Consider the following 23,915-nt stretch of genomic DNA (forward strand, 5'->3'; position numbering starts at 1 on the left):
CCAGGCATCCCCGGCGAATGTGGGGGGCCGTTGTAGAGATGAGGCAAGCTAATGCCCAGAGTTGCCGAGTGTGATCCCTGGTTAGAGTAGGCACCGAAGCGAGAATTATCGAGTCCGCTGACCCTGGTCCACGACCCTGCCACGTCAGGAATTGAACCCTGGTCCCGGGTCGTTCTCTGCTTACGGGTCTGCCGCCTCTAACCAGTGAGCCACACCACTCCATAATCAATAATGGTTAATGACACAAGCACTATCATGGTGGAGAAGTGTGGCTCACTGGTTAGAGCGGCAGATCCTGATGCAGAGATCTGACCCGGGACCAGGGTTCAATTCCTGTCGCGGCAGGGTCTTTGGCTCAATGTCCGCGGAACCGATAATTCTCGCCACGGTGCCTACTCTAATCATGGGTCCCACTCTGCAACTCTGGGCAATAGATTGCTTAATCTCCACACCGGCCCTAATCACTAAGGATGCCGGGCTAAGGATGCCGGGCTTCACCTTGGAGTGCCCAAGAGTGGACACTTCCCAGGGAAAAGCCAGGAAGGGTTTCTCAGCGGTACAGTGCGGGGACACACTGGCTAGTGTAACCAGGCGCTTTATAAGCTCAGTTACTACTACTACATGGTCCATCAAAGAGGCCATTTCCATTTGGCATAGAACACCTCTATAAGTTACATCACATGGCACCTTCTTCTGCAAACTCTGAGCTTCGTCCAATAAAAAGCATCACCGAGGCACTGTACACATGCGATTTAGAAATGGGGAATCAGGAGACTTGCGTTGTCGATTTCAGTGATGGCTCTTTTAATAAACTAACAAACAAAGATGTAGCCGAGCTACATGTGCCAAATTCACATAACATAGATCTGAAACTGTGTCTGCCGATGCCAATGAGGGAAGTCATTGAGAGTGAAGCTGGGAGTGCTGATGGCGGTGAAAAGGGAATGCTATTGCTGAGACTCTGCAGAATGCATTGAAGGAACTTCCACAGAGAAGGTGAAGACATGGGTATAAAATGACAGCGATGCTGCAGTGACCCAAATCAGCAGAAAGTACAGCCAGCTCTCCTTGACCATGATCCTTCTCCTCCCACATCCAGAGCTGTATCCTGGTCCTCCCACATCAGAGCTGCTCTTGTGGTATTTGAGAGGAGTGGACAGCACTGGTGAGAGCGGATGTTGTAGGACCCTAGATGCGTATCGGGCAAATTGAGCGATGTGATCATGGAGATATACAGAGAGAAGTCCACTCCTTTTGTCGAATTAATCTTTGAATATGACCCCTGATGTAGAATTACCTAATAAGATCTCATTTTTGCCCGGCCACCGATATCAATATGTTACATTCCAAGTTATCAGAAGTGTAGCGGGTGCTGCAGAGAGCAGTGATCCAACTGACAAGTGCTGGTGAAAAGCTCGTGTGCACTCAGAGGTCAGAATGGGGTGTGTTACCTTCCGGAACAGCCAGGGTCGGATTGGCAAGGCGGGCATTCGGGAAACGGCCGAAGGGCCGTTGTCTCAGTGCCCTCTGTGGGCCGTTTTTTTTCTCCCCTTTTTCAGTTCACAGAGAGTGCTCTCTGCTATCTGCTCTCTGTGAACTTGGGAAGGGGAGAAAAAAAAACGGCCCACAGAGCGCACGGAAACAGAGACAGAAATGAAAGCGCTTCACTGTGTGCCATGCAGTGATTATTAGCTGTGGCCTCACTTCACCCCCTGCCCCTGAAAAGCAATCACGCCAAGGGTGGGCTGGGAAGCAGTGATTGTCTGCGAAAATCGGCCTCCCTGGGGGCCAGGTGTTTCTCAGGCCTTTGAGCCATTTCCACCTCGGCCCCCCTGGGGCCCACGCAGCCGAGAAACGGTGTTAATCTTAACACCTCGCCCACAGCCCCTCAGATTCAGGGCACAGTGGGCAAGGAAGAATGGGTCTGGCTGTGGGGGCTAGGTGATGTTTTGAACTCCCACCATCTTCACCTCAGCCTTCCCCTGTCTACCATTGTGCTCCCCTGCCAAGACATTGCCCTGGGGCCTGGAGGGCTGGGGAGGGCTGATTAATTTACTAATTGCAGGGGCCATACTGCTGTTCATGTGCTCTTGAGCTAAGTAGGTTAGTAATAGCAGGGGCTTCCCTTCTTTTCAGGTGCTCCTGCACTGAAGTTCTTGAATAATTTTGTGACAGAAAGGGGCCTTGCTGTTTTTTTAGTTGCTCAGCATGTAGGCCATTGTCACCTTGGGCCTGTGTCCTGCGCAAGAACAGTATCCTCCCACTTTCATTCCTTATCTTTGCATAGGCATAGGTGGCCTAACGCCAGAGTTGCAGAGATGAGGATTCATGTTTGAATCCCAGGGTCTGCTCAACAGCCTGTGATTCTGGGCAGATCACTTCCTCGCCCAGGCCCTTAAATAAAAAATCAGATCATGTGTACTGTAATTGGTACTCATGAATAGAACTCAAATAGCCTTTGTCTTGGGCTGAATTTACACTACATAAAACTGTCAAATGGTAAGAAAATTATAAAAAATAACCATTTGTTCATGCTTTATGATTCTGCAAAGGGACCATGATAATTAAAGAGGACACTTTATAAAAACATGCCCATATTTTTAACACAGCTTTTCCGATACAAAATTTCCATTTCATTCCCCTTAGTGCTTCACTGTCTGGTTGTCTTATGCTGTGGAGGCTGCGCTCTGACCCTTAAGTCATTCGGCACCTCTTGCTGAGTGCACCATTCTACTTCTATGCTCTTTTTGTTATTCTGGGAGAGTCTAAGCTTGCCCTAAGATAACATTTCATAGTATTCATAATTTCCAGTGACTCCCTCCTCAATGGGGGATCTTGTTGGCTGATGTTTATGGCCTTCCTTTCCCTCCCCAGCTCCTGCCTCACCTTCATATGGGCACACCCCTTACTCACTGCCTGCATGAGTGTGAAAACAGCAGGCCTATAGGTTTCTGTCTCACTGCTCTGACCACACCCCCTTTCTCAGTCAGCCAGTAAGACACCATTTCTGGATTGAAGTGGGGGTAAGAATTCATAGATTTCCTTCCCGCCTCCTGATTACCACACCCACTTTAGCCAGGCGAGGGACATAAAAGCAGCTTGCCAGCAGCTTTCATCAGACAACTTCAAGTTGGACTCTACAGCACCCACCACCAGGAGGATCGTATCCAGAAGTTGCAGCAGGAGATCAAAGCAAAGACCTGCCCAGCCCTCAGGTGCCCAGAAAACTTGCTTCAACAGGCTGCTGCTTCAGCCTACATCTTTATCTCCTTAGGTGCCAACCTTTTCCTATCCTTCCCAGGTGGAAGGAATACATGTGTAGGCCTTCAGTGACCCAGTCCAACTCCTAAGGCTCAGGAAGAAGACAGTCCTGACCCTCCCATACAGAACTACAGAGTGTTCACCCTGCCTTTTCTATTTGGTTACTCTTCTAACCAGATGCACCACACTGCCAAGCTCTAACTCAAGAGGGGCCATCTAATCCCCTTGGCATCCCACTCTCCACAGGGCTGACCAAAGCAGGCTGAGTAAAGCAGTACTCAAAGCTACATCTAGTGCGCCTCAATCGTCCCACCGAATCCAGAAAATACTGCACTAGTCACAGTGCAGTGGGTCTTCCTCAAAGCTGTACTTGACTTGCCACATCCAGCACCCAGAAATGCAATGTGTTGCTAGCCGATCCCTTCCTCTGAAGCAAGAAGGAACAGGTAGGAACCATTTTGTTTACCATTTTTGTGCACAATTAACTGATTCATTTGTGTGCCAGTTAACAATTTAACTCTATTTTAAAGGCCTAATCCAAAATGCAGACAAGGGGCATATTTCTCTATATGCCAAAAATATCATTTAGTAAGTTTTGGTTAGTTTTTTTTGTAGTTTGTAGGTCATTCTGACAGTAAACACCCATTATCCCGAATCTTTCTTGCCGCATACCATCACTCCGCATACTTTTATTACGGATCTACTAGGACTCCGCAATGCCGTTATAACGCATGGCATTACATTTGATATGCTTTTACCACGCATACATTTACAACGAAACTCGTAAATGCATGAATGATAAAAGCATGTTTTTTTGTATATGTTAGGATAAGGTAAGTATGGGTATATAGGGTATATGTTTTGGGGTTCTGAGGTATATGTTTTAGGGTGATTGGGTATTTTAAGGGTTCAGGGATAGTTTTGGGGTAGGTTTCAGGACTAGGTTTTGGTTTTGGGGTACAGGGGTATTTTTAGGGTTCAGGGATAGGTTTGGGTTTTGGGGTACAGGGGTATTTTTAGGGTTCAGGGATAGGTTTGGGTTTTGGGGTACAGGGTATTTGTAGGGTTCAGGGATAGGTTTGGGGGTACAGGGGTATTTTTGGGATTCAGGGATAGGTTTGGGTTTTGAGGTACAGGGGTATTTTTGGGATTCAGGGATAGGTTTGGGTTTTGAGGTACAGGGGTATTTTTAGGGTTCAGGGATAGGTTTGGGGTTTGGGGTAAAGGGGTATTTTTAGGGTTCAGGGATAGGCTTGGGTTTTAGGGTGCAGGGTGTATTTTTAGGGTTAGGATGGGTTATGATTATGGGGTGCAGGGGTATTTAAAGGGACCATGGTGGGATTAGTTTTTAGGGTATTGCACAACTTTTTCTGGTTGGTTGTGTTTTGTTATCATGCATGTGGGCCCCAGAACGTGCTTCAGAGTTGGTGCTACATAATGTGTCTTACACATGGAGGACATGCGAAAAATTGTGAGGGATTGTTACACGGTTGGAATATTTAAAACCAATAGCACTAGTTGTTTGCAGGTCTCTTGTACCATGATTCAGAGAACAGAGTGTGTGTATTGCTTCTTCTATATAAGGAAGAAATTATTAGATTTCCTCCAATGGAATGGTGAAAATCCTCAGAACATCGCATTGGTTTTCATTGTTGCTGAAAGAATGGCATAAGTAAACATAACTAAAGCTACAATTGCAAACACAATGCCCGTATGGTTTATTGTGATATTGTGTGCTAGCTCACAAAACAACAACTAAATCACCCTTACCACTAAAAATGTGAGAAATAGGCAGGTTGCACACAGAATTCCACGTCAAATGTTGTTGCAATTTAATGTACACAATTTACCCAAGGAATGATTTTGCAGCATTATTCCAGATTGTATTACATTATGATATAGGCCTGAACATAGGTGCTCACAAACATTTTGCCAGGAGCAACAACATCTGGTCTGAGTTATGACCAAGAGCTATGTTGATACCAGATGAGTTGCAGTTGGGGGTAAGGTGAGTGTAAGGGAAGTGAGGCATATACATCTAGTTTCTGAATTGCACAATGTGATACCAACAACTTGGCATTAATACTGGTTTCGTATCTTAATCAGATCATGTGATCCTAGGCAATTGTTTTATTTCACTCCCCATGGCCCAGACTTTAAGGCAGCAACAGATATGAATAAAACTGTGTTTTTTGTAAATAGACATCACCTGCTGACTGTGAAATAAATGTATGACTAGATTGTACAGATACATTTTTTCAGCATTCTTTACACCCCAGACTGCCTTTTCCTCGTTTGTGAATTCTTACTTTTGTTATTACATGTTCTATTACCAGAGATTCCAGTCTTACCCTTTCTCCTTGACTTTGTACTAGATTTCTGGTTTATGTGATGATTAGAGTCTAGGACATAGCTGGTTAGGAAAGAGTATCCAACGACATTGTGCAGGGCGTTAAGACTGCAAGTAAGTATTCAGTTATCTGAACTGCAGTGCTCCTAGTCTTTACCAATGTTACTTGCTCTGTAAGCTTTAAAAGGCTTAATTTACTAAATATTTGTCTACAAATTAGACCTCAAAGAGTAACCAAATGGTGTTTCATGAAAGGGCATGCCCCTCGAATGTGGGCCACGCCCTTTAAATATAGGCCACGCCCCTTAAATGTAGGCCACGCCCCTTAAATGTAGGCCACGCCCCCTTAATGTGGGCCACTTTTTCGTCAGTGCCCGGGCCAAATTGTGATCCCAATCCGACCCTGGGAACAGCTGGAGTTGAACCTTGGCTGATCACCCAGCTGATACTTGCGCCACATTCTTCAGGTGGTGAGCAGGGTGGAATCCAAGGATTTGGCTTAATTGTAAACTATGATGAATGAGAAGTTTGATCGCAGAATGCCTGATCAAGCTCTTTATTTGGGCAGTGTGCTTTGACGACAAAACTGGTTCATGCAGCTGAAATGGGCTTGGTTCATTCTTATGGACAGCGGTCCATCATCGACAGACCCGCCATCGTTTTTTTCAGCGCCTGACCCATGCTTTTATATGTGCCCTCAATGAAATGCACACTTTGAGTGTCATTATTTACTCTTTGACATCCCTGTTTGACGTTTACTGAAGAAATACAAAACTATTTAATGTTGCAGCGTGTTTGAAGGTATGCTGATTGAGGGGAGAGATGTGAGTATTCGTGCAGTCTCTAGGGGAGGTGATTCAGCCTAGAAAAGTAGTGCAGATTTTGCTTTATTCCTACAGAATACAGAACAGTGTGTTTCCTTTGAAAAGCTGCACACGGGGGATGCAGCATATGGTTTTCATGGAGGTCTAGGATTAGGAATGCAAATGAGTCTATGCTTCTCAGCGACCTTTCTCTTCAAATGGTGCAGCTTTCAGGGGCGTCCGCGCTCCACCCGTTGAGGCTGCTAGAAAGAAAAAAAGATTGGAAATGAGCAGACGTAGAATTTATTGTATCTCCCAGGAAATGTTGTTATGTGAGAAATTCCAAAGCGTCTACTGGCAGGAGGGGGAGTAAAGTGGCAGATTTAGCATATGTTTTGCATATACAGTGCTGGAAACCGGTGTAATCAATTTCGGATGTGCGCTATGTATGAAAGGGAGTGAGATTTTTGCATTGCGGCTGCTGTGCCACGCGTCGCCTCCAGGCACCTCTGTGATTTTCACAGTGAGAATTTAGTCCTAAATGGAGGTGATGAATTACGATACTGAAAGTTGACGTCTTGCACAACCGAATCTACTGTGCAGAAAACATCTCGAGGTGGATAAAAAAGTAGTCCTGTTCCCTTCACTTTCAATCCTTGGCTTCTCTGCTGGGCTTGCTAATGTGGGCATTGTGCCAGCGTTTTTGATCTGATGTAAACTTCTAGCTAGATAGAACTAGTCTGAGAACACCAACCCATCCTACAGCTAAGAAATATATTGTGATATATTTTGAAAAATGATCGCTGTCAGCCTGGTCCAGATTGACACCAGACGGTAAGAGGCGCAGTCCTTTTTAAACCTGTTGTGCCATTGGGCTAGGTGCTCCTCCCTCAATCAATCATACAGGTGACTTGTAAAGCACCACTACTCACATGTAAGGGTCCCAACTTGGCACTGGGGAGGTGAGAGGAGGGGCTGCTGATCCGTCGAAAGGCACTGTGGTTCAATCGAAGAGCCAGGTCTTGAGGTTCTTCCTGAATTCGTGCAGCGACTGTCATTGCCTGAGGTGGAGATGCAGGGTGTTCCAGGTCCTTGCTGTGTGGTAGGAGAAGGATCTTCCTCTTTCCATGGTCATGCAGACATGTGGGACTGTGGCCAGGGTGGAGCTGCCAGGGTTGAGCGGAGGTCTCTGGTAGGTGTGTGGAATGCGAAGCAGTGGTTGAGTTATGCAAGTCCTGCGCTATGTGGGGCTCTGTAGGCATGTGTGAGTAGCTTGAAGTTGATTCTTTTGTTAACTGGGAGCCAGTGGAGTTCTCTCAAGCGGCCAGTGATGTGGCTGCGGAGGGAGATATTGAGAATGAGTCTAGCAGAGGCATTCTGAATGTTCTGCAGTTTCTTGAGGAGTTTCTGTGTGCTGCTGGCATAGAGTGCATTTTCTGCAGTCAAGTGTGCTTTTTTCTGGACTTGGTGGGGATTCACTTGAAGATCTTACACAGCAGGCATAGCTTGTGGAAGCAGGATGATGAGACTGCGTTGATCTGGTGGTTTTTGATGAGCGAGGAGTCTAGGATGATGTTGAGGTTTCGTGAGTGGTCTGTAGGTGGGGGGATTCAAAATCTGGTGGCACCAGGAGTCGTCCCAGGTGGAGGGGTTGGATCCTAGGATGAGGACTTCATTCTTCTCTGAGTTAAGCTTGAGACAGCTCTCCTTCATCCAGGTGGTGACAGCCTTCATTCCATTGTGAAAGTTATCCGTGGCAACTGTGGGTTCAGTGGGGAGTGAGATGATGAGCTGGGTGTCGTCTGCGTTCAAGATGATTTTGAGTCTGTGGTTGCAGACGATTACTGGGAGCGTGGCCATGTCGATATTGAAGAGAGTGGGGCTCATGTAGGAGCTCTGTGGCACTCAACAGATGATCTCTGTAGGTTCAGAGTGGAACAGTGGTAGTCTGACTCTCTGTGTTCAGCCGGTGAGGAAGGACCGGATCCATTCCATGGCTTTGTTACGGATGCCAGTGTGGTGGAGACTTTAGCATAGGATGCGGTGGAATGCGGTGTTGAAGACGGAAGAGAGTTCCAGAGGGATGAGGGCTGCAGGTTCAACTTGGTTGACAAGGGTGCTGACATTGTCTGTGGCGGCGAGGAGTGCGGTCTCTGTGCTGTGGTTGCTTCAGAAGCCAGATTGGGAGAGGTCCTGGATGTGGTTCGCTTCGATGAACTTGAAAAGTTGGACATTAATGGCCTTCTCGATGACCTTGGCTGGGAAGGGGAGCAGAAAGGTGGGTATGAAGTTCTTGAGGTCATTCGAGTCGGCAGAGGGTTTCTTCAGCAAGGGTTGATCTTTGCTTATTTCCAGTCTCCTGGGCAGGTGGCGGAGTTGATGGAGCAGTGGGTGGTTTGGCAGAGTTCAGGGGTTATGGAGGTGCTGGCTTCATTGAAGATGTGGTGCTGACAGGGGTCCGAGGGTGCCCCGGAGTGGATGCTCTTCATGATCTTGAGGGTGTCATCAGCTGGGCAGGGTCTGCTGGGATCTGACGTCATTGGGTACAGTAGTTGTGAGTGGGGTGAGAGGGTCTTGGGTGTCGAGGCAATTAAAGCTGTCATCTATCTCCTTAATCTTGCAGTGGAAGAAGGTGCTGAAGTTGTTGCAGAGGTCTTGGGAGGGTATGATGTCTGCTGTCTCTGTGTTGGGTGAAAAGTTCTTTGCTATTAAGTGCATTGGCATTGATCCTTTCTTGCAGGGCCACTTCTTTGTTGTTCTAATGAGGTGGAGGTGTGCGATGACAGCAGTTTGAAAAGGCTGAATGGTCGTTGGTTCTTGGCGCTCCTCCATCTCTTCTCGAGATGTCTACAGGTGCGTCTGGATTCAAAAGGGCAGGAGAGAACCAGCAGGCTTTTTGGGATTGCTGCTTGCCTGGCGCTTTCTTGAGGTGAGCCAGTCTGTCCTTGCAGTTAAATATCCATCATTGGAAGTTGCGCGCTGAGGTATTGACGTTCGCGGAAGTCAGAGGTAGGGTTTTGCTGAGGGAGGTGGTCAGTTGTTCTTCGGTGACCTTGTTCCAACTTCTGCAAGGGTTGCAGTGGGCATGGTGGTGTACGGTGGGTTTTGTGAAGGAGAAGTGGACGCATCAGTGGTCGGTCCAAAGCAGCTCAGTGGTGTGGCTGAAGGTGATGTTGTCACTGATTAAGAAGATGGGGTCAAGTGTGTGTCCTGCTGAGTGTGTTGGGGAAGTGACCTGCTATTTGAGTCCGGTGGCGAGTTTCTCTAGCAGGGACAATGTGTTCTTGTCACTGGGGTTGTCCAGGTGAAAGTTGAGGTCATCGAGGACGATGTAGTCTGAAGAAGCGAGAGCCTGCGGAGCAATGAAGTAGATGATGGAGCAGCTGAAGAGTGGATGAGGTCTTGGGGGGGGTCTGTAGATGAGGGTGCCACAGAGGGTGGTGTTCGGGTTGGTCTGGACTTAGAAGTGGAGGTGCTCCATGTTGGTAGAGTAGTCGTCTGAGTGGGTGGTGAGACAGAGGGTGCTTTTGTGTACGATGGTGATGCCTTCACCCGGTTTGTTGATGTGGTCCTTGTGGATGATCTTGCAGCCGTCCGAGCTGGCAGTGGCAATGTCCGGGGTGGAGGTGGAGTTCATCCAGGTTTCCATTAGGAAGGTGATGTCAGGATAGACAGAGTTGATTAGGTTCCAGCTCTCCACGGCGTGTTTGTGGAGGGAGTGTGTGTAGAGCAGGATACAGCTGAGGCAGTCGAGTCTGGTGTTTGTCGGTCATGTGGTGGGTGGACGTGGTGAGCGGTGGCAGGCGAAGGCACGGCTGCAGGTTTGGCAGGAAAAAAGTCCCTATGTGCCATTTGGCTATGACCTGTGGCAGTTGTTATGGTGTCCGGTGTTGAGGGCGTGGAGGTTGCTAACATTGTAGCAGTGGATGGTCCCAGGACCAGAGTCTGTGGTGCTTGGCATGGTCCAGGCGCGTTCATTGCACCAGCAGTGCCCCAGCTATGTAGCCGTGCAGCAGAGACCATTGAGTAGCATGAGGGGGAGAAAAGTGGGAAGGCCGCACTGGACGGGGGCAGGCTGCAGGGGATGAGCAGCGGTGGGTACATGGCGAGGAAAAGTTGCAAGAAGTGACCAGAGGAAAAAGTGGAAAAATGCAGGAAGTGAAAGGAAGTGACAGAAAAGCAGAAAATCCAGAAAGTGAAAGTGACAGAAAGCAGAAAATATTAAAGGAGTAAAAAAGAGATCAAGAGAGAAGGCAGAAAGCGGAGAGAAAGAGGGCTGAAGACAGAACAGTCAACGGCGGTAGTCCCATTCAGCGTGCCCCCACTCCATGTGTCAGCAGTCCCTTACCGGCAGATGTTTCAGGCCCTGCAGGGGGCAGTAGGACTATTGGGAGGACTAGGGTGGAAGCTCAACTTTGGCTGCTAAATACCGCAACCAAGGGGGTCAACCTGTGCAGTGGCTCTACCACCACTGCTCACTTCCCAGTCTCCTCTGGATAAATCTCACATCCTCCCCACTGCACACCTCTCCCTTTTGCTAAGTGAGAGCTTGAGTTTCCTGTCCCTGCCCCTGGCTACCAGTGGGAAACTGACCCTGAAGTCATCAGTAGATCTGCTAAACTTGCTGCGCTCCTGCAGCCACAGCCAGAAGAGACGAAGCAGCCCAAGGTAGCTTGCAGATCGGCATTAGGAAAGGAGCTATCTTGTGCTGGGATTCAGGAGGAGCCAGCACAGTCATCCTGGGATGGGACCATATTTGATGGTAAGGTCCTAATTTGAGCTTTACTGTGCCCCCTCACTGTGCTCAGGCCGTCCTCGGTCGCAGGAGGTTTTTAGCATGGTGCTCGACCTCAGGGCTCCGCACCGCCTGCTTTGCTCGTCCGGCCTCCTCTGACCCCGGCTGGGCTGCGTCACCCTAGAAGCACCAAACCTTCATTTTTTTCTGGGGTACAAACTCTGGCACAAATTGTGCAGCTGGTAAATCCCAGTAGCATGGGTTTTGTTACTTACCCAGTGCACAGTTTACACCTCATTCCCATTTACACATAGGATAATGAGCGAATTACATGTTTGATGTCCAATTCTGAGGCATGCGCACTCTGGATGTGCACTTTTTGTCGTATGGTCTTCACCAGGAATTACCTGGAAAGATTCTCTCAGCAAAAATCATCTGATTCAAGAGTTTGTGCCTGAATCAGGATATTTGCCCTTCCATAAAATGAGGCACCTAAGTCAAAAAAATAAAGGTGTGCAATGAGTGCTTTAGTGTATAGCAGGTTTTTTTTCCGGTTATAAATAGATTGGTCACATGCTGAAGCATTATCAGTGAACATGTAGTTGTTATGCTATTCATAAGGGAGCAATTAATAATATTATCTTCTGGATTAGAGCATATTAAAGCTATTAGTGCTGTTGACTTACTTAACCCATAATATTGATACAATAGTTGTGATCTATAGCTGGAATGATGGCTGTACAATACAATGCAAATAAACTTGATTCGGTTTCACGTCGTAGAACCATAAAAGTTGCAAAGGTTACATGTACATAAAAACAGTGATACATTAAAACATAATTTTAAAAAGTAAGACCCATACACAGTTCATAAATAAAACCCAATACTCAGCCTCCCAAAATATTCAGAACCTAAAGTGCAATATGCCCGGAAAACATAACTTCATGTTGTCTAAACATCCATACAGGCCCTGGATTTCACGGTAGCTTTTAAAAACCCCACTATAAAAAGTTCATCTGAAATCTAGTTAGTAAAAACCTCTTGTGTATTGATAGAAACCCCATAAGATAAGGTTCTGTTGTTGGAGTTGTTTTGAGCATTAAAAACGTATGAACACTTGGTTTCATCATCTCCCGCGCCTCCCTGTCCAATTTCCTTAAGGCCACCCTAATTAATTCCACGTCCTTCTTGGCAATGGATTCGGGTTTACAGAATAAATCAACGAGCCCTACTCCTTCAAGGCTGCTTTTAATGTAGTTAAGCAGGGTATTCGGGGTGCATTATCGAGGAACATACACTCTATTAAAATTTCATGGTTAAGATTTAACTCTTTATTCAGCCAACACCTCAACCAGAACACCAAAGGGCGCAGCGCGAGGACATCACTTAAATAGGGGACCCCCAGTTCCTCATGGACGGCTAAATTGGATGTTCCGTTCAGAACACAAAACAGGCGATTCAAAAAATCATTCTCAGCCACCTGGAGGGAATCCACAGCCATGTGTCCCCAGATTTCACTTCCATAGCTAGCTATGGCCATGCTTTTGGCTTGGTAAACCTTCCTCATGGCTCCAATTGTTGTTTTCCTATTTTTGAGGCAAAATTAAAAATTGCTGCATTCACCCGAGCCAGGTCCCCCTTTTTCCTCAGAATTAATGGCCCCCATTTTAAGTTATCATCAGAAATGACCCCCAAATAGGAGAAAACATTAGTGCGGGGGATTTTAGCATTGGCAACACTAAATTGGAAACTTTTTTTGGATCGTTGCCCCACTTTCATTATGTAAGATTTTGAATTGTTTATTACCAAATCCCGGTCCATCATAAATTTGGAGAATGCCTTTAATAGAGATTGCAAACCTATTGCAGTCCTAGATATAAGGACAGCATTGTCCGCATAAAGCAGGACGGGGATGCCACGCCACCCTACACATGGGTAGTCAACCCCAGTGGCTCTTAATGCAGTATCCAAATCATTTATGTGAAGATTAAACAGGAATGGGGTCAGGATGCACCCCTGCCATTCTTCCCTCTTTGTCTCCAGGCCCTAATGACCCGAAGGTCCTGAGAAAACCTCACGTTAGCCTTGGTTGACTTATGTAAATCCTCTACAAAATTAACAATACTGATATCAACCCCCATTGCCCTCATGGACTGCCACAATTTAGTTCTATTAACACAATCAAATGCGGGTGACAAGTCCATGAAGGCAATATCAACAGTGGCGGGGCGAGCAACAGTATATTTGCTCAGTAACATGAATAAATTAAGACACTGAGCAACGGTAGAGCGTCCCGATCCAAATCCAAACTGGACATCTGACAGGATCTTATGCTCCTCCGCCCATGTGGATAATCTCTGCAAGAGGATACACCCTACAACCTTAACCACTGAGTCAAAGAGGAAAATTGGCCCTTAACAGTGGGTACTATTCCTATCACCCTTCTTAAAACAGGGACTATAGTGGAAGAGGGCGAAAGCTGAGGACAACCATACTTTGCAGCTGCGTTAAACACGGTCTCTAGAACCGGAGCCCAGAACAAAGGGTCTGACTTAAACAGGTCCGGAGTAATACCATCTAGGCCTGGCGCTTTATTATTGGATAGCCCTGCGGTGCCTGCCATAACCTCACCTTTTTCAAAAATCAGTACAGGGACATTTGTATCCCAACCTTCTTGGCGAGTATGCTCAATTGGGCTGTCAAACATGGATTTAAAATGGAGCACCCATTCCTCCTCTGTGATGTGCGAATCTAAAGCCCCCCCCCCCCCCCCCCCCACTTCCTGACACTCCAGAACCTAGAGCTTTTGTCTGGGGAAATCTGCAACCATTTAAGTCATGGTTTACCGTTGGTTGGTCTAAGAGAACCCCGACTTGTTATCTCGCCAATTCGTCCTGATAATGGTCCCAACATATAACACTAAGTAGGTTATGATCGCTATATTCGCTCTCAAGAATATTAAACCATGAAAAAAAGATTGTAGAGAGGAAGAAATTAAAATAAAAGCTATGAACGACTCCCTACCTCGCCCTTTGAAAGTTGGCACAGGATATATGGTGTGCAGGGCAGTTAGGGACATCAAGGCCATCATATCCAATTAATTAATCAAATTATTCAACAATGCCCCCTCGGCATGATGTTTAAAATGAAACCCCTTCATTCGGGGACAGCCCAGCTCAGATATACAAGATAACATTGGGTTTCCACAAGGATGAATGTTGAAATCAGCAGAAACCATAAGGTTATGTAGGATAGAACCAAAGGACTGCCTGATAAATGCTCCCAGGGTGGTGATATTACAAGCACCATAAGGGCAGGCCACAGAGTTGTAAAAGTTAATAAGTCCCCATCTAGTGTCCCCCTTTTTGGCTGTCAATGCAGGTATTCCTGGGTTTATGGTTGACACAATCTGAATCTGGCAATCGACCGCCAAAGATATATATACAGCTAGACAACCCTTGGGTCTTCCACTCACAGAAGGAGTAGCTGGCACAAAAAAAGCCTTATAACCTTCCAAAAATAAATTGCATTTCACCGACCACGTTTCTTGGACGCTAAATACATTGAATTGCTTCACAAATGGCACCCATAACAGGTCTTGGAGCTTATTTGCCAGCCCTGTAATGTTCCATGATATAAAATTGTTGGATATCTCACCTATGCTCCTCTCAGCTACCTCTACTGGAGACTGAGTATGTACGATGAGCTCATTATCAGAGGGCATAGGGATCCTTAGTCAATCACACTCCTCCAACCCAGATAAAACAGAAAATCTATTATTTAATTCCAGCGGAGGGCGAACACCAGACCGACCTTCCATCTCAAAAGATAAATAAGCCATAGGAGTAGGCTGTTGCCTATATATTGATCTATTTGACCACCCACCTCGAGGAGCTACCATAGGGATATTATGATACATATCCCTAGAGGAGAGGTTTATAAAAGTAGCCCAATGGAAAGGCCTGATGGCAGATCCAAGGTTAAATGGAGCATTACAAGCATCCTTAGATAAGATCCTGCCCACAATATGGGGGTTATCAAAGTTAACAATGACACAATCACCCGTGCCCACTTTCTATGGACTCCCAATCCAACTCACCCTACGGGCCATGAGAATGTTTTTAGCTACGCGAGCACCCAGAACGGTGTTGTGTGCAAACCAATGAGTTAATCTGTTTATTAGCCGCCCAAAGTCCTCGCTAGCCCCTCGGGGGAGAGAAGGAATACTCCCCAAGACCACTACATAAGGAGTAGATTCCATTGGCAGGTCTATGACTTGGATACTCGTTGGTTGTAACTCCCTTTTCTCTAGCCTCCCATCCCTTGGAGGCACATAGGAACTTGATGTTATGGAGCACTGACCAGTGCAGGCTGAGATTTCAGCACTACTAGGCGTAATGTTATTAGAACAACTTGTGTCTGGTACCTGTCTTTTTTTGATAGAACTAGTGGATGAACCCTCTCCGGTACCTGTCCCCATGATGTTTGATTGATCTATGCAAGACTTCGAACTAGCTGCCATTGTAGTCGGGGGGTTGCAGCTAACCATCTCCTCCAGCTTTACCAATCTAGCAACTACAGTGCTTATTTTTTGCAGGATAGGAACCAGTAAAGTTGACATCATGGTTTCAAGCCTGCCCCAGAAGTTCCCCTCCTGTGTACTATCAGTGAGCTGCCCTGGCTGATAGTCGATAGGCCATTTAAACTTACGCATGATTAAATTCCAATGGGGTACCTCTCTTCTTTCTTCCATCCTTATTGACTCGTCATGTTGATCCGTTTGGCAGTCTTGTGAGGTCTGTATAACTGCATCGCTGTGCAAACAGCAGACCACTCTTGGCTTTGAATTAATCCGATATTACTACTTTTTGATCTAATGTTCATGTGGGAACCAGAACAGTGAGCTATCATATCTGTAATCTATTCTGCTCACTTTAAACCTTGTTAGGTAAAAAGATATGTCTGAGCTGGCGACGGTGCTGACAAATTACTTGTTAGTAAAAATGCAGTAGAAAATTTTTTCTCTGCTGATGGGATGTTGAATAGTATAATGATTAGATGGTTCCATAAAGATTCATTAGGCCATTTAATGTAGCTATGTGACTATATAAATTTGTATTATAACGCAAACATGCCAGTGACCTTTATTTTTGCATTAAAAATAGATTATTCTGAGTCCTCCGGATCATTCACCACAATGGATTGCTTACATGAAAGTCATTAATTATTCCTATTTATAAATGTGAACATTTCTGTAAGAAAGAGTGGTAGCCTGCTAATGCAAGTTATTTTTGAATTCTTCAATTACTTGCTACTGAAATAAGTTATGATGTTACCTTTCTGTGTGGTCTTCCTGGATTTTATTCAATTATTTTGCAACTAGTTTCACTGGTATTTTGCCTTTGGTCCTATGAAACTACTATTTAAACTCATGCACCCAATTGATTTAGTTAACTTTTAAGTAAGACAACAGTAAATTGGCACAGGAAGTATACTTGTGGCTTAAAAGAGAAACAACACATGTGGGTTCTGCAGTTTACATTTACATCTGGGGCCCGTTTCCTTACGTTGGAAATTTGGATGGTATGTCCCTACGAGAACCCTTCTGCTCCTGGGGGGGCGAAGTTGGTAAAGGTCCCGAGATTTAGGAAAGTTAGATCAGGTGGCAGATCCTTTGGGGTTTCAGCTGCGAAGCTTTGGAACACTCTGCCTCTGGAACTCAGACAAGTGAGTGACCTTCTCCCTTTTAGAAGGAGACTAAAAACATGGTTGTTTCCGAAGACTTAGGTGGCTCTGTGATTTGACCTGCTAGCGCCAGGATGCCTGCCAGGTGACGGTGCGCTCTAGAGATATATTAAATAAATAAATAAATAATCTTGTATATTTGTGACTGGAAAAATGTGGCTTCAGGTCTGTCATTTTAGTTTGCCTAACGGCGCAGTATTGCATGGGAGAGGAAAGTGCTCTGGCATGTACGAAAACTTAATTTCTCAGAATTCGGGCATAGAAACTGCTAGAAACTCCATTCAGGGGTTGTTTTTACCAGTTATTAAAATGTAGCTCATTTGAGAAGGCAGATCTTGGTAAAAATATCTGAGTTGAATTGTCCTACTCAGATGTTACTTGATTTGCCCTCAGTGTAATTTACAGTATTATACAGGGTGTTTGCATTCCGGATTTATGGTTTTGTTAGTTATAATTATCTTTTTAAAATGTGGTACTGTTCATGTATCCATGTACTTTCCCTTTGTATCTATATCTCTCCAAAAATTATTTTTTCTATATTTTCTATCTATTCATTCATATTTGTATATACTTTGTAATAAATTATTGGTTCACTTGATGCTTGTATTCAATTGAATTATAGTGTCCCCAAAACTTAAAATACAAAAAATACAAATAGGGCAATATATTGCAATTAAAGACAGATACAGTGGACTTTTTGTTGAATAGTTGTGAACAATTTCTAAATGATTTCACTCAGAGATTGCTTTCCCTAAATACTGATGGAGATAAATCTGGAGCATAGGACTTCTCATGAAGCGTGGAATCTGCGGGTGAGACCAGGAGTTGGTTTTTTTAACATCTGACACAAAAAGAGGATTTAAGACATAAGAACTGGAGGCACCAGGGCTGAAAGCAGGTCCCCCTGAGTTAAATTGGTCAAACAAGAAGCATTCAGTTCCTAAAGGAGGAGGTGGAAAAAAGGAGGAAAAGGCTTTAGGTTGTTGCAGAAGTAGACGGGGGTTCTCCTCTTAGGAGCAAGGGCCATTGCATACCCGTGAGGGTGTCATGCTTCATCATAGGGCAGCTCCTCATTGGGCTGGTGCTGCAATGCCCAACGGGCCTGCGGACGGCTCTTTGCTGGAGGTCTTTTTCTTTTTGCTGATGTGAGTTGAGTGGAGTGGTAGGGTGTATGGTAAAGGAGTTTGAGTAGAAGTGGAGTGAGTGAGGGTGTGCCATAAGAACAACTATGGGAATCCCAAGAGATGCTTTATTCACTGGGTTACCATGATATGATAAAAAACAAGGATCATGACACATTCAAGGGTGTGTGAGGGCCCTTGCTCTTAAAAAGAGAACCCCTCCTTCTGCAACAACCTACTGCCTTTACCCCATCTCTAAAACACGTGGACACTGTTTATACTCTAATAAGTATATTTAACTTACCTTTAAGTACCTAGCATATGGGACAAAGTATTCCTAGGGTCTGTAAGTTACATACCACTTTTGGACTACCGTACTCATTGTGCCACCCACTACAGTAGTGGTGCAAGCATGACTGAAGGCCTAATATTGTAGCCTGAGATTGTCAATTTTAGGCTGCTGATTAAACCTGTCAAAATATTGCCTTTTGACAGGCTTAAACGTTCCTCTTCAATATTAATAATCCACCCCCAAGTAGGCGTTAATGCCCATAAAGCAGGTTGTGTGGTAATTAAAGGTAGGACATTAAAATGTAATGTTAAGTAGGTCCATGCAGTGAAAAAGCCCCAAAACAATTTTCCCTGTGCCAAGGCTGGCTGTTCCATAGGAAAACACTGAGTTACATTATTACCTTTAGGTTAGGAAACACCTAGAAATATAATTTGAAGACTCTTTTTATTAGCCCATCATAATCCAATGTACTGATAAAATTGAATTTTTAATAACTATTAGTAAAAAGGTACTTTTAAAAATGTACCTTGTACCTATTTAAATCCTTAGCAGGCCCATGTGCATGAGCTCCAGCAGTCACCTGGTAGATGAATAGCCTACTTGATGAGGTGTGAAAACAGCTAACAGAACAGGAAAAAGGCATTGGGCATGGGGAGGTGTGTCTGTTCCTCTGGCAGAATGACTATCTAGGCTGTGCCCAGGAACTTGAATAACTTTAAAGAGGTCTACCCTCTCAAAGGCAAATGCTAGTTGACACCTGGAAAGCGCCCTTCTTTTCTTCCCACAATCAAGAAAACACCAATCTGAGTGGGAGGAGCTGTCCCCAGATTTGAAGAGACCATAGAGGAGGGGATAGCTCATTTCCCTGGTCACGCCTTCTGGGGGTGGGCACACAGTCTCTGAACAGAGAGAAGGGTTCTGCCATGTTTGATGTAGATAGAGCGATGCACTGTGGGATTGTTTACTGTAATGCAACCAGGAACTGCCACAAACGTGGGTAGGAATATCCCTATGAAATTTTACTCTATTGGTCAGAAAAGGGCCATGGGTCTCTTCTACCACAGACTGGTAGCAGGCATAAATGTGACACCACTGGGCACCTTCTTCAGAACACTACTGGGCATGTGGAAGACAGAAGAACTTGCCAGGAGACCTGAAGAGATGAACCTGCTCCCACTTGTACTGAGGAAAAAAGAAGTGAACTCCAAGGGTCAGTTGGCTGACCTTCTGTTGAACTACAGGACTACAAAAAGCTGAAAAAAAGCTTCTTTTCTGGTGGAGCCCAGCTGAACAATTCCATCTGAACCTGTTCTGGATGCTGGTGGCTTCTGATGAAGTGAGTCTTGACCCCCCAATTGCTGTTCCTGAGATCCAGGGACCCTTGACTGTGACATAGTGTACTCCTCCAAACATCCAAAGAAACAGAGGACTTCCAAACATTTTGGCTCCAAGACCTCTGGAGGAATGGGTCAAACTTGCCAAGTCAATGAGAAAAAGGTGCATTGCCATTAGGACAATGACTCAAGTTGCTCCCACTTGAAGCTTCTCCGCAGCAGCAAATCCATTCCAGCAGCACATCGCAGGTATCCAGGCTTCTGGAGTCGTGTTCAGCTACAGCTTTCAGCCTTGCCCCACAGGTGGACTCCAAGCTCCAAAAAATAAACTTAGTCCAATCGTAAAGATCTTCACCAGGCAAAGACACCAAAAGTATCAGCTGAAGAGGAACCTTTGTTGGGTACACATTTTGAATTTCCCCCTCTCAGACCTCTCCCACCAAAAGTCAATGTCCTAACTAGCACCTCGTCAAATGGCTTTTCGGCCTCATGAAACCCTTCTCTGCCACAGCATGCTGCTTTATTCAGTTGAGGATTTTTGATTTCCATTTCAAAGACTAAGTTAGAAGGTAAAACTTCGGACCGGTGGAATGTGGCTTCTGTGTCCTTCCTGTGCACAATCAGCCTTAAAATATGTGTAGGTACCAGTCAAGTGCAACCAGATGATTGTGGTTGGTGCTTAACACTTGTTGGTGCTATTTTTATTTTAAAATGTTTTAATTCATATCACTGGGTCCCCTTATTGGTTTTATATTGTTTTCATGTCATTTTGTTCATTAAATGATTCCCTATGTTTATAAATTGGAGTAGGATTTTTATTGAGTTGTGTTTTTCAGCATTTTAACTGTTCGGTACTTCTGAATGCTTTACATATTTTTTTTTTATATGCCTGTTTGCCCTGCACCATAGCTGCCAGGGGTTGAGCTTAGGTTTGAATCACTGAAACTTTTACTGAACCTAGCAAGATAGTGACAATATTACTTGGGTGGATTCCCATCCACCCCAACATTTTCTCACAGGCTGAATAACCCTTAACCTCTTAAGTGCTGCGTCGGGGCGTTGGCCGACGGCAGCACTACCTCCCCAGTGCTGCGCACGACCATTGGACATCCATTCAGCACTAGTTCCAATGGACAGCGCAGCACTGGGGAGGGATGTTTTCGCGCATCTAAGGAACAATAAAGACTACGTCTATGTGTATATATTTCTTCAAATAGTTTTCCCATGAAGCCTTGCAAGTTAGGATATTATTCCAATCTCTGCTCATTTACTTAACTAGCACCGGTGGATAGCTGTGAACAGTACATATAATTTTATATGTATAACAATTGATACTCATTTTTGAAAATGGTACTCTTGATAGCCAAATTAACAAGTTATTGTAAAGTGCACAAAATACTCTCATTAATACCTAAATGTTTCTTTTTTTATACAGGATGAATAGGAGATACCTACAGAAAGCAACAAAAGGAAAACTGCTTATAGTAATATTTGTCGTAACTCTGTGGGGGAAATTAGCAGCAGGGGCAAACCATCATAAAGGTATGTGCATCCCAATTTTTATATAATTATTGTAGCAATAGATGAGTACTTACTACTATTATTGTGATACCACTGGCTTATGTTAAAAGGTCAAGTAATGTCATGGGTTGCCACATAGTGAGAAAAAAATGAGAAATATTATAACACCTGGCTGAAGCAAGGACAGAATGGAAAGATGGCTTCACAACCCCTAAATGTTCATATTCTAAGGTGCTTATTGACCTTATAGAAGGTCAATAACTCTTGCCATTCCAATGCTTTCTCATCTGTGATGTGGACTCAGAATTCTGCTGAAGGGCAATAACAGGTGCCATTGGGTGCTTCCATAATGTTGACAACAATGTGATGAGTTTTTTGTTTGTTTGTATGCATCTCTTTGTTATGTTGAAATGAACCTACATGACGGATGTATTTCTTAACAGGGTCGGTGGCATCCATATTGGTGCCACTGGGTCTCTCAGCAGTATCTGCAACCATCATTATTATTTCAGAGATGATGGAATTCAGTGGCAAAGCCGGATCTGGTTTTCCCTTTTGATGAGCAGTGTTGAGGGTAAAAAGAGTCAATTACTAGTAGTAAACTGAGCCACGTTTCAATGATATATAAGTTTAGTTGAACATGTTCTTCCAAAAACCATCCCCAATCAAGACAGTTCTCTTGATTAATGATTATATCACTCCCTGAATTGACTTACAGCTCTAACATTACCCTTTATGGTCTTACATGCAAATCCCCAACCCTATTAGAGAACAAGTGTTGATTGTTCTACTTGGCCAATGTAAGGAACTTGTAATTCATGTCTATCCAAGTGTCTTCTTTCTCTAAAAAGCCAATAAATTCCTGATTTCATATTATGATGTGGGCAGTAGGTTCATCACCCACAGCAATTAGATACTGCAATTTTGGACCCTACGGGAAAGAAAAGGCACAAAGCAAGAATTAGCTGTCTTGTAGTGGAGTCCACTTTGGTATGAAAAAAACCCTTGTCATCGAATATATTTTGGTGTCAACAGAACACGCTCATCTCCCTGACACGGCGACCAGCAGAGACGCACCCTGCAGATGCCAGTAAATGTTATGTGTTTTTAACCAGTAGTTAATACACTATTCATCTATGGGACTGTCAAATCCTGCTCATGCAACCTGTTCCATATAAACACTCGCTCGCCCAGACGACTTCGATTCCCATACTTAACCATTTTAATGCGGCTATGCTTGGAATGCCAGCGGTAACTCTCCCGATAGAACAATATGTAAAAAACCCATAACACATCACAGAAACAACATGCATTGGAGGCCAGGTCAAATGTCGTATTTCGGTCTGGTGATGATTGATTCGGTGGGGTATAAAGAAATAACTCAGTACAATAACGCGTTATCAGTGCAGTCCATATTGCCTATTTTGGTGTTTTGTATAGCGCTAATTCTCATATACACCAACTTCTGAGCGCAGAACTAAACGGGATGAGAATAAAACTAACAGACAGGATGCAAAAAAAGCCCGGTACGATTAGGAGCCAAAATTCATCCTTCTTCGATTATAGGCCCAAGGGAAAATGAGCGCTTAAATATCTGGGGTTTTATTGCTGCATATGAAACAATCGAAATATCAGGTAGTTTATTTTGGCCAACTCCTTTAAAGATGAAAGATGGCTTTGAGATTGCTAGATTTGCTGGAATTAAATTTCCAAGCCCGGGAGGAGGGCAGGGTGGCGCGCGGCTGTCACCTTTGCACATACAAAGCTCGCCTGCATATTGTTTATACTGTCTGCAAATATCAGCGCTGCCTCCCTGCGGGCGAGGCTGAAGCAATCCACAGTCCTCCTCAAACACGCGCATCTCCAAGGAGAAGGCGCGTGGCAGCTTGTTTTTCCCTGTCTTGGGTATGAAGAAACAGACTCCCCAGAAACCGCAGACCTTCAGGTGTGCAGCGAGCCGAACATATGCACCACATTAGTGTCGCGTGCACACGGGCACCCTGGGGAGCTGGGGCGCGCAGCGGAATACACCCAATCTGGCACATTACTCCTGCGCTGTAATCATGTGGTAATGTCAGCCCAGATGGGAGGACTGTTTTAGAGTTGTTAAGACGTGTACCTGTCCCTGGGGCGCCTTCACGAGAGCCATCATCTTGCGATGCGCTTATCTGCTGTAAGCGCGACGCCTGTGTAGGCCACTCATTGCGATTTTACAAACTGGACACTTAACTGGGCTCACAATTAAATGTCGTATGTTCGCAAGGGGGAGGGGGAGGGGGGCTTCGGAACCGTTGCGCCGCGTCAGGGGGCGAACGGCTGTTTTTTTTCTCTTTCTATCATTTTCCATTTATGAAAAGTTCACCGACAGATACCCACCGACGCTCCCAGATGTTTATTTAAAGACTTTAGGATGATAAAAGAGATCTTATACTGACTGTGACTCAGTGATAAATGAAATTATTATGAAGACGTTGTTTCCATTTGGAATGGATGGCACAATTGAAAATGCGTGGCCTCGCAGTGAGAGCAATCCTAGTTAAAGATCGCTCCAGTGAGGGTAAAAATGCAAGTAATGACAGTAAAGAGAATTCAGACTGCATCGGAGGCCTTTCAATTATTTGCTTCTTTAAATTTAGTACGTCAAAGAACATGGTTAGAGTTTTTCAATCGTCTCTTTTCAGGTATTTTTTTTCAGTGGCGTTGATATGGCAATTTCAAGTTTTTCTCTACCCTGTAGGGCACATTTAGTATGC

The 23,915-nt window shown here is 44.9% G+C and overlaps 1 protein-coding gene across 2 annotated transcripts in view; it reads left to right on the plus strand.

Moving 5' to 3' along the window:
- TAFA2 (TAFA chemokine like family member 2) overlaps positions 1-23,915 on the plus strand; it is a 1,199,141-nt gene that overhangs the window by 739,122 nt on the left and 436,104 nt on the right. For both annotated transcript variants that reach the window (XM_086919106.1, XM_086919105.1), the window contains one exon: positions 21,077-21,183. In XM_086919106.1, the coding sequence (XP_086775232.1) occupies positions 21,077-21,183 (107 nt within the window). The remainder of the gene's footprint in view (positions 1-21,076; positions 21,184-23,915) is intronic.

This window comes from Lissotriton vulgaris, chromosome 1_1 (genome assembly GCF_964263255.1).
Source record: "Lissotriton vulgaris chromosome 1_1, aLisVul1.2, whole genome shotgun sequence".
NCBI classification, from domain to species: Eukaryota; Metazoa; Chordata; class Amphibia; order Caudata; family Salamandridae; genus Lissotriton; species Lissotriton vulgaris.